We start from the raw sequence: 11,766 nt of genomic DNA, 5'->3' as shown, positions 1-11,766 counted from the left end.
AAATGGACTTGAAACGAATCTTTCCTTCCTCTAGAAGAATACCAACTGTACGAATACGAACTTTCCATACTGTATAGATAAAAGGGTGAAAGAAAAGCGTCGATTTTTTTCAATTTTATATAAATTTATTCTATAAACTTCCAAATCCTTATAGTACCATCGTCGCTAGTTGATAACAATTGTCCGGGAGTTACAGGATTCCATGTTACTGTATTAACATCTTGTTCATGCGCTTTATGCATCGTACAAACTAAACTAAACGTTGGTTCGTTCTTCGATGAATTGTCGTCCTCCTTGAAGATGCGAATTGCATCGTCTCCGCAAGCTGTAACAATTAGCCCTACAGGAACACATAAAAATTGGATATTAATCTTCTCTTTAGTAATCAAATCTTCTCAATTGAAAGCCCACCTGTTAATTTACACCACGCAATGTCATAAACGCTCCGACTATGAAATCCCGACAACGTACAAACGCATTTCCAGACTGTTTGATTATCGGGAGTTGGAATATTTTCTTCATTTCCCGGCTCATATGCTTGCCAAATTTTTACGGTTTTATCGTCACTGCAAGAAGCTAAGCGATTGCCGGTGGCGTCAAATGAGATACCCCACACTGTCGACGAGTGTGATGTCAATGTGGCAGTGCATTCCCAATCGCTGTCCAATGTGTTCTCCTTGTATATATTTATCGTATTATCGTAGCTAGCCGAGGCTAATATATCTTGCCGCGGATGCCAAGCAACTTTTTTCACGTCTTGTGTATGTGCGTTGAGAACAGCTGCGCACTCGAATTCATCATCGCCAGCTACTTCCCAAATCCAAACCGATTTATCTCGACTGCACGTCGCCAGAAGCGATCCTGTTCGCGACCAGCTAACACTTTTTACTTCGTTTTCGTGCCCTTCTAATGTAGCGTTGCATTCAAATTCACCTAAAGTAAGCGATGATTTAGATAGCCACACTCATATTTGGAAATTAATCACTTTTTCCTTACCTGAGGTTTTGCTCCAAATTGCAGTTGTTGCATCAAAACTTGCTGATGCTAAATATTGTCCACACGGTGACCAAGCCACCTCACGGATTGTACGAGTGTGGCCATCCGACAAGATTGTTTTTGTGATCCACTCGCTTCCATCCATTGACCAAATTCGAATAGTCTTATCTTCTCCGCATGTAGCAAATGCGTTGCCACGTGGATGCCAAGCGCCACTCCATATTCGTCCTTTGTGGCCTTGTAAAACATGAATTTCCTCTAGTTTTCCCATAATTTCTGTTTAAAACGGAAAATTATTGATTTTAAGACTTTTTAGGAAGCAACAACTTTCAAAGCAAACTAACCAGCGTCCCAGGTAAACTAGATTGATAAATTCTTTCTTATAGACAACATGCGAGGGTGGAATTAAGCCCCTCTCTTCATACACAAACAAGTACAGAGAACAATATGATTTATTCATGGAGATAAAAATTGTATTTCTGTTGCTTAATCTTATGAGCCCATCCTGAGTGCTAATCTACATGGACCATAAGCATAATCTGTCCAGTATAAGGAAATAAAATACCTTCTAACAAGTACAGATATATTTCACTAAAGCGTATCACATTGTGCCGAGTGACTGGCCTATGCGCTGACCAAGTTCTTCGTTTGAAATAATACCAAACCAGCGTACTCCAATGATACGTCGCAGACAGAGGCTCACGAAGCCTTGGAGCTGTCAAAAGATAGTGGTAACATTCCATTTAGCAAAACAGAAGAACACTAGCACAGAAAAATCTGAATTTGATCTTGGTGTTGAGATAACTGCATTTCCAGATTTAATACAAGACGGCGAAAGCGGATCTAGACTTTTTAATGCGACGAGGGACATTCAGTTCCGTGCTATCGTTGGCAGAAACCAAGCTTTCTAGAAATACAAATTCCGAATCTTGGGCACATAATATGCTCTGAATCCTCCGATATGCTACCGCATCTAGGACGATTCGATGAACCATCCAACCCAAAACGACACAGATACTGCTTGAAGCAACCGCCGTGTAGTGTGAGGAAACCATGTTCCGCTCAAGCCACACCCTAATTTTGGGAATGATCCTGTGCGTCTAGCGACCCTTCGAAAACTCGTAACATCTACGTTTCCAGAGTTCATTCGAGTCTGACATTGTTGCGTTCCTGCTGCATCTGATGTGATTCTAAGCGTGCTGTAAACCCTCTGAGCCATCAGCCGGTAAATTGGATTCACCTGCTTTCATCTCTAAGGATATACAAATGCCTCCACCTAAATAGAGGACGCGTAAAGTAGAATAGATCGTACCACTTCGGCTAGAACCATCTTACGACAGTGTTTTAGGACAATAATATTCGATAACATTTTTGCAAGTGCTGCTGGATCTTCCGTAAAGCTCAGTTTGGCATCAATCATCAATACTGAAAGGAACGAATTTGGCGCAACACTATCTTCGCGAAATTACAGATCAAATAGAAGTTCGCATTGCTTGAATTCTTGAGAGGTAAATTCTCATATAGATTAGCCTCCGACGAAACAACTCCTAAGAAAGCTCATGCACGTGTCTATGGTCCTTCGCTACCAATGGATTAGTCTTTCAGTTTACCTACTGGGACACCTTCCGATGAAAAATATTCTTTGCAAGAATTCAGACCTATGCTGTGCTGTGTCTTCGCGGATCCGGAACGCCTACTGGTGGATCGTATAATTACTCTTATAGTAAATGTATGGATCAATTCTTTAGTGTTTGTGCTGTGCAATGCTGTCCGGATAGCTGAGTGGTTAGAGCACAAGGCTGTCATACGGAAGGTCGCGGTTCAAATCTCACTGGTGGCAGTAGGAGTTGTATCGTGATTTGTCGTCGGATACCAGTCGACTCAGCTGTGAATGCGTACCTGAGTCAAATCAGGATAATAATCTCGGGCGAACGTAATGCTGACCACATTGCCTCCTACAGTGTACTGTAGTGTACCGTTACGGTCTTGAATGGAGTGCTCTAACACACTTCAAGGCCCTGATCCAATATGGATTGTTGCGTCAAAGATTATTATAATGCTGGACACGCTGTTGCTGGATTGTATGAATCGAATTCAAGCCGTGTTCGATAACCAAAGATCGCAGCCGTGACGTGAGTTCTTATCCAAAGCGTTGCTGGCGTTTCGGAAGCAGTGAAGTTTCAAAATTTGCAGGTTGATCGCCCACGAAAGTCTACCCCTTTTAGACGCCTTTTACGAGCAATTGAAGAAAGTAAATAGGTAGACGGTGGATCGATTTTAATGAAAATTTCTACACATAGATCGTCCTAAGAAAGAATGTGGAAGCCGCATGATACAAAAGCTACTATAAAACACTGGATGATCTGACTCCTAACAAGAATTAAATTAAACCGAATATGAACCGGTGGATGGTAGGGTAGCATAGATCCCAGGGCGAAACGTGGATTGGTACCTACGATGGAGCATAAAACCAACACCAACAGCTCTACTACCAAACCCTATCTCCACCTCCACCTGGTGACCGCTGGGAATCCTTTTTTTATGAAAAGCTACAGACGGAGAACGATAAAGACGAGCTTCCCGCACCTGAAAACAGGTCAAATTGTACCAACTGGTCCTCTAGGTTGGGGGCTGGGTAGGACTGACAACCCTACACGGAAAATAGCTTGTTACAAAGCAACTGAAGGAGCCTCATACTGGACTGACAACACAACGACGAATCCGGCAATGACAACGGAATAACGATTTGCGCATTTTCGCATGGAACGTGCGCTCCCTGTACAGAGATGGATTTACCAAGCAGCTAGCCGATACCCTCTTCCAACATAAAACTGACGTAACAGCGTTGTAGGAGATGCGTTGGACAGGGACCCGTTTCTTGGAGAAAAGTCACTACACCATGTATTATAGCGACCATCGAGTAAACCATGTGCTCCGAGTAGGTTTCTTAGTCAGCCAAGAAATGAAACCTGCTGTTATCGGTTTTCAAAATATAAGCGAACGGCTATGCACTCTGCGCTTATAAATATTTCTAGTAACACAATATAAACTCGGATCACTATCTCGTTGGAATGGTGTGCCGAGCTCGAATAACAACACCACCCAGAATCCTCTCTGACAATCAGGTGGGAGCTAACACTGAAGCCATCCACAACACAGCCCTCCGCAACACCTTTAAGAGGGAAATGAATGCCGCAATAACCGCAGTCAACACAGATCCTGGAAATGAAGTATCAACAAATAATCTTCACAATCAACTGATCATAAATACGGCCACAAATATACTATAAGACATTCTCTGCTATCTTGCTAGGTCGGATAGCCCCATACGCCCAGAACCTCATTGGCCCATACCAAAGAGGCTTCACTCCAGGCAAATCAGCAACAGATCAGATTTTCTCTCTGCGGCAAGCGGTGAAAAATTGTTGGAATATGAACATCAGTTGCACCATCTTTTCATACACTTTAAAGCCGCGTATGATAGCATAGCCAGGGTAAAACTGTACACGGCCATGAGAGAATTCGGTATCCCGACGAAATTGATAAGACTGACTAGGCTGATCAATGTGCCAGGCCAGATGAAAGCAACAGGATCACTCTCAAGACCATTCGATATCAACAACGGTCTACGACAAGGGGATGCCCTATCATGCGTCCTCTTTAACCTGGCCCTGGAGAAAATGATCCGTGATACTGAGGTAAATGCAAAGGGGTACGATCCTCATTAAGTCCACCCAACTACTAGCCTATGCTGACGATATCGACATCATGGGAAGAGCGATCCGAGATGTACAAACTGCCTTCATCCAGATCGAGCAGGCGACGCTAGATTTTGGGCTGCACATCAATGAAGACAAGACAAAATATAGGGTGGCAACGTCAACACAAAAAACGAACCAACCAACAACATCAAACCGCACTGGTCAAATGGGAGGAATAAAGATACGAGACCGTTGATAATTTCTTCTATCTAGTGTCGAAAATCACAACCGACAACAGCTACAATGAAGAAATCCGCGCACGGTTGTTGGCAGCCAACAGAGCCTATTTCAGCTTACAAAAACTGTTTCGCTCGAAACGTCTCACCATAGGGTCAAAGCTCTTACTGTACAAGGCAATGATCTTGCCAGTCCTCATGTATTCCTCGGAAACTTGGGTTCTTAGCAAGAAAAATTGCGAACTCTTGGCCGCGTTCGAGAGAAGAATCATCCGAAGAATGTTTGGCCCCCTACATGAGGATGGACGATTCTGTAGCCTACACAATGACGAAATCTATGAGCGATACCATGACCGTCCGGTTGTGGATAAAATCCGGCTCAATAGGTTACGATGGGCGGGTCACTTAATCCGTATGGATGAGGATGATCCAGCCCGGAAAGTCTATAAGGGCAATATCTATGGTAGAAAAAGAAGAAGAAGACGAGGCAGACCCTGCCTAAGATGGAGCGATGGCGTAGGTCAGGACACCAGACAGCTTAATTGGTGGACCTCGGCGCAAAACGGGGATGTCTGGAGTTCGTTATTGAGGCAGGCCTCGACCGGATACCGGTTGTTGTGCCGTTGATGATGATGAGGAAATGAATTTGGAAAAGATGCATAATGCATTAGTTGCGTATTTGTGCGTCGAGTGATGTCTCCTTTTCTTCCCAGGCCATTGTTCAGTCCACGCACTGCTGGACTGAACTGGTTATGACTCTTAATTATGGCACTATATTTCAACTTCTATTGATTCATGATGAAGTCGATATCTGACTTGTTGACAGAAACTTCGACCATATCCGTTCTATTGATCCCATAACATGTTGGCAATGCGTGACGTGGAATTTCGCTCGAAACGTCTCACCACTAATTTGACCGGATTCCGCATCGGAGATCAGCACGTCACTGCCGCCATCACTCTCAGCGATCAATAGAGCCTTCAATACCTTTCGCTTTCATAATCCCGCAGTCACATGTTCTGACGCCCCTTCAAGACGTGGAACAACTGAGTACCACCCGGCACAATGCTCATCAATGTTAAACGTGGAGAGTCGCAGCTCCCCAACCTTACGAGAAGTGGCTGACGCAACACACAACATAAGGTAAGCGATTATCAGATGGTAAGCCTTTTCGAGGCCAATATCAGCGCCCCCCTTATTACGTACATCCAGGAAACAAGAGATTCGCGTCTGCTACTAGTTGGTTGGGTACAAATAGACATTGTTGCAAGAGGAGAAGGACTACTCTCTCGAGTTGGAGAACGCGAGCATTCTAGATACCCTCGATACCGCTGTCGAACAGCGTGCGCACATTCTAGTAACCAATCATAAGCCGTTTTCGATGACCAAAGTTCATAGCCGTGAGATGAATTACTATTCGAGGCAAACCGTCAAATTCGGTAGCAGTAAAGTTTCAAAATGTGCAGATCGCTAGCCCACAAATTTGTATCCCTTTTAGCCCACCTTTACGGCAAACTGGGAAAACTTTGCATCTATTCGCAGATACCCCAAGGATAGTGAATAAATATAGCGACCCATTCTGTTCTCATTGGCAAACTGTTACCTTACAAGCTATCGGTAGGTGGTGAACCGATTGTACTAGCGATTTTTATTCCTGGAATCCCCTAACAAGCAGAAAATGTATGAAAGCCACTGTTTAATGAGACAAATAAGACACTGGGGGCGACCTGACTCGCTGTGGTTGGCTGAATATCAAAGCTTAGGCGAGTTGCACAAGAATTTCCACATTGCATTGATCTGAATGCACATAAATGACCACTGAACCTGATAACATAAAAACGAATGCAGATGTGCAGTCATTGACCAGTGGAAACACGCCTCAATTCGTTGAGATTAATCAGTGGCTGCCTTCTATCTCATAAGAAAATTTCATTCGACGGCTTAAAAACAATGCTATTCATCCGGTTTATTTCATTATCATGAAACATGTGCCCGATATAGGTGTTAATACGATAAGACTGCATCAGTTTTATCTCTTCCGATTAAAAGGTGTTGAAACCATTACAGCGCCAGGCACGAATTCCATGGAACATGTACCAGAATAGAAAGTTTCTTTAACTGCCCTTGTTAACTCGCAACAGCGTAGTATATTCACTTATTTCTTGTAAATAAAAACTCACCCTTAATTCTTCAATAACAAAAACAGGAACTCTCTCCTCTGCACCAAGTACTTCCACCGACAAATTCTTTATTTTGTAAAACCAGCTGATTCTGACAATGATTGCTTTGCGTTTTTGACAATCCTTGAATCGACCCAACTGATTATTGTGAATTGACTCTTCCGATATTTTCTGTTCAGCCCTGTTGACATATGAGGTTAAGCGGCTGCAACTGACAACGCTTGTGTCAAAACAAACTTCACGTGGATGTAACTTGGCCTGCTCAGTTTAATTTCCATGCATTATGTCCTCGTTTTTTATTAAACACAAACCGAAGTTTAACAAGAAGAGAAAGGTAAAAACCAAACATATTATAAAGTTTCAATTCTTATGTATTTGTTTTGGATTTATTTGCAATTTCAGCCAGAAGTCCCAGCTACCAAGACATCGGGCACTGCGAAGAAGAAAAAGGCGGTTAAGGAAGAAAGCGATGAAGAAATTCAAAGTGACGATGCTTTCGTTAGTGGAGAGGAGTCAGACCCCGCCGATCTATTTCCGGAACCCGAGCAAGAAACAGCACAAGACAAACGATTGAGGCTCGCGAAAAAGTACCTCGAAGAGATCGAAAAGGAGGAGCAAAGTCGGGCGGAGGACAAGGAGGTACATGACTTGGTTTCGCAGAGGCTGCAGGATGAATATCTTGACAGCAAAGGAAAATTACGAAAGAACATCGCAGATCAGTACACCGGCTACAATGAGAAAACCATCAAAATTCTGAAGAATAAACGACAGAACCTCCCGCTGACCAGCATCGTCATTTCCCAGAATGGAGCCTTCATGTTCACCGGATGCAAAACTTCGTTCGTGGTTAAGTGGAGTGTCCCGTCGGGTGAGAAATTGGGATTTTTCGATTGCTTAAGTCACGTAGAACAGATAAATGGGAATAAACGAAGACCACACATTCTCGCGATGGCTCTGTCGTCGGATATGAGGTTCCTGGCGCTGGCAGATGGTGGGAACAACATACAAATATGGTGCCCCGATAAGTTAACGCACATAAAGAACTTCAAAGGACACAGGGACGTTGTTACGGCTTTGACATTCCGCAAGGACACCCACCAACTGTATTCGGCCAGCAAAGACCGATCGGTGAAGATTTGGTCGTTGGATGAGATGGCGTACATCGAAAGTTTGTAAGTTTCTTGGTGCAATCGCATGATATTTGTTGTATTGATCATCGCTCGTCGAAATTCGTCATGTACATTCTATTTCTTTTTTGTAATTTTATAAATTTTTACGTTATAATGTGATCTTGACCGAAAATTCTCTTTCACTTCCAGATTCGGTCACCAAGCGGCAATCACTGGCATCGATGCCCTATCCCGCGAAAGAGCAATAACATCCGGTGGCACCGACTGCAGTATAAGGATATGGAAGATAACGGAGGAGTCCCAGCTTATCTACAACGGCCATAAAGGCAGTATCGAAACAGTGAAGCTGATCAACGATGAGAACTTTGTGTCTGGAGGCGATGATGGGTAAGTCCAGCCTTCGAAACTATCCGCATGAACCGTTACTTAAATAATATTTGTTTCAGCTCTCTCTGCCTGTGGAGCGCCTTGAAAAAGAAACCTCTTCACATCCAAACACTTGTCCACGGAAGCCAGGAAAACGGCGAGGCAAACTGGATTACTGCCATCGCGACACTCTTGAATACAGATCTCCTGGCGTCTGGGTCTTGTGATGGATTCATTCGCGTCTGGCGAACACTGAACAACGGCAAGACCCTTAAGGAGCTGTTCGCTATTCCAATGTGTGGTTTTGTTAATAGTTTAGCCTTCACAAATGATGGTCGGTACTTGATTGCGGCCGTGGGCCAGGAACATCGACTGGGTCGATGGTGGAGGATAAAAGAAGCGAAAAATTCTATTGTTATTATAGAGTTAAATAAAAAGGAATCTAGTTGACGTTTTTAAAAAGTAAAATTTTTTCGTTTTTTTTTTTGTTTAACATCAAATGTGAATACGCTTAAAGAGCAAAGATGTTCATAGAGCGGACATAAAATTAGTCTCACATTTATGCATGCTCCTTTCTTGCTTCTGTTAAATCACTAATGCACAGAAGGGCGATTGTAGTGCCAATCAATGATGTAAACCGCTCATTCATTATATATGGGGGCGATGGGACACAGCATACCGTCATTAACACAAAAGATCGAATGTTTGCATTCAAATTTCGCCATATTGGTTCACTAGCTGTAAAGGCTTTTTTTGGAGAGTGGATTCCATTGTAATAACAGGCAATTGTAGAAACCTTCCCATGTTTATGAAGAATTATTTTAATGTCCATTCGCTGGACGAATGATACTCGATGAAGCTTTCGTACTAATATGAAGAGAGGTTTCCGAAACATTAAGAAAACGCGCGCGCATTATCCCAAGCTGACGATACACTTTCATAAATTACATCTGTAATGACTTGACGGATTGAGCGAGGAACTAGGACCACCCTAGTTAGATGCAGAGCTGCCCCCAAAAACCTAAAAAGATTGAAAAAGATGAGACCCGAGCTTGCAATCCACACCGGAGGTTATCTGATACCATGGGAACCGTTCCAACTATGAAAAATTTCAAGACCTAAAACAAAACGAGAATCAAAATTAAACTTCGATGGAAACGATCCAACCCTGAGTGAAGGGGCAACCCCAGACTCGTCGATGGAAAACCTAGTCTAGACTCAGATTCTCCACTTATTCAATTGGGACTCAGTTCTTAACGGACTGAAGCAGACCCCCTCTGTCAACAATCATGAGCCCGGTGAGGTGCCACCTGCTGAGGTTAAAGCCTAGCCTACGAATATGCATCGTCTTCGAGCTGAGAACAGCCGAGCAAAGCACCACCACTGGGTTATGCCAGATTAATGGAAAAAACATCTGGGGCACCCACGCAAAAGCGAACCGAAGCGACAGTGAGCCTCTGACGATCCCTCTCTCTCTTCGGATCAAAGGACAGTGAAGGGGGCTGACAACGGCTAAGTCTTCATTTCAAGCCAAGGCTATCGAAGCCGATGGCTGGTTAGAAGGAAATACCTGCTAGCTCTAGGACCGCATCTTTGCAATCCATTCAACTTTGCTTTGGTCAGTGATATATACCGTAAAAGGTGGATCGAATAACCCTGAAGAGGGTCTCTGAGCTGCCATTGTCGTCCAAAAAGTGTTTTCTTGGGCTTCCAGAAGAATAGCGTAATGTTGCTGAGATACAACATGATGTCCAGAATGACCGCAACATCTCCACCTGAACCCAACTAGGCAGCAAAGTAAGAGAGAGAGCCGATAAACTGCAAACTTTCCTTAATATCGGCGCGGTTGAAACGGACGTGCAACCTATGGAATCATCATCTAAAGCTTAGATGAGGTGCCATATTTCTCAAATGAATTTCCAGAATTGTCAGCCGTCGGATCTCATACAAGAACCATGGGTTGTTGGTGGCTTAAACTTTCGGTACGCTGACCTGTTGTATGCCAATGGAAGTGATAAAACCCGCTCCTGCACGGTAGTTTCAAAAGGCCTCCAGAGCTATCTTGGTTAATATCCTATATGATAGCAACACCACGGCGACCAAACTGACGATAAAAAGTCAACAAGGAAAGGGAGAGAAGAGATTCTGGCGTTCTGCTTATTTCCCCTATAACGTAGGCGAAGTTCCCAACGGAACATTCATAAGAGCTATCTAATGCGCCATAAATAAAGGCTAAGGGGAGGATGTTAACACCTACTATATATCCTGGGCTAGTTCCAAAATCAACGTGGGATTATCGAGACTATTAGAATATCTGGTAGCAACCAAACTGCAGATCCTCAATTTTTTTTTCAACGTAATCAAGCAAGAAGTCATCGATATCACGGTGTTATCCTCTTGCATTGCGGCCTTTGTCAGAGAGTAGACAGTATCAAATGATGCCACGCTATCGGATCACAATCGCATTGGTTTCATAATTGGCATGGATCTACCGCTAACCACTCCATTTCGAAATCTGCCGAAGACATATTGACTCACGTCCAAAATAGAACTGAGCACGCGGGTTAGCATCCCTAGGAGGCACATTAAATCTATTGTTGGAATTTAGAAATTAACCCAAACGATGACAATTAGCATCAGGAAAGCTTTTGAAGAGAGGCGCCCAGTGAATACGCCAAAGAACGGTACGACACCATAACGGTGCTCCTCAACCGAGGTCTAAAGTCTTATTCGTTGATTAGAATCGGTATAAAGAGGCTCAAAAAGCTCTAAGGAAGAGTATAAGATCGGTTAAACGATCATCATGGTAGCGCTTTTGCGAAGAGACTAACTCTCTTGAGGTGCCATCAAAGTTGAAGCCGATCCTTGTCAAAGAACGTTGCCAGCAGCTGGGTTATCTACGTTTACAGAGCGGGAGGCACATGGAAATAGCAAGACAGAAAGAAACAGCAAACCATTTACTTGGAGTATGTTAAATGGCCATTTAACTCGTTAAATACAAGTTTGCGGGCCCGGGTGGCATTATTCCTCTAGTAATGGAAGAAATAGATGCTCTCGTGTATGGCTAGCAGACGCTAATATTACAATTAACTGATTTGCAACGCAGTAAAACGGCATAGAATTGATCCGTTATTAATCAATTGGATCCTTCACATC

The 11,766-nt window shown here is 43.4% G+C and overlaps 2 protein-coding genes across 2 annotated transcripts; one reads left to right on the top strand and one right to left on the bottom strand.

Annotated features, from left to right (window-relative positions):
- Positions 1–17: 17 nt before the first annotated feature.
- Positions 18–7,256, bottom strand: LOC119657388 (probable cytosolic iron-sulfur protein assembly protein Ciao1). The gene is made up of 4 exons (XM_038064273.1): positions 7,115–7,256; positions 997–1,272; positions 412–933; positions 18–340 (listed from the first exon to the last, which is right to left on the bottom strand). Exons 2-4 carry the CDS (start codon positions 1,265–1,267, stop codon positions 126–128), a joined length of 1,008 nt encoding a protein of 335 aa, XP_037920201.1. The 5' UTR covers positions 1,268–1,272; positions 7,115–7,256; the 3' UTR covers positions 18–125.
- Positions 7,182–9,069, top strand: LOC119657387 (U3 small nucleolar RNA-interacting protein 2). Its single transcript, XM_038064272.1, has 4 exons — positions 7,182–7,448; positions 7,517–8,286; positions 8,434–8,631; positions 8,691–9,069. Exons 1-4 carry the CDS (start codon positions 7,398–7,400, stop codon positions 9,058–9,060), a joined length of 1,389 nt encoding a protein of 462 aa, XP_037920200.1. The 5' UTR covers positions 7,182–7,397; the 3' UTR covers positions 9,061–9,069.
- Positions 9,070–11,766: the final 2,697 nt, after the last annotated feature.

This window comes from Hermetia illucens, chromosome 5 (assembly GCF_905115235.1).
Source record: "Hermetia illucens chromosome 5, iHerIll2.2.curated.20191125, whole genome shotgun sequence".
Taxonomy (NCBI): Eukaryota; Metazoa; Arthropoda; class Insecta; order Diptera; family Stratiomyidae; genus Hermetia; species Hermetia illucens.
This window is presented reverse-complemented; position numbering and strand designations above follow the sequence as displayed.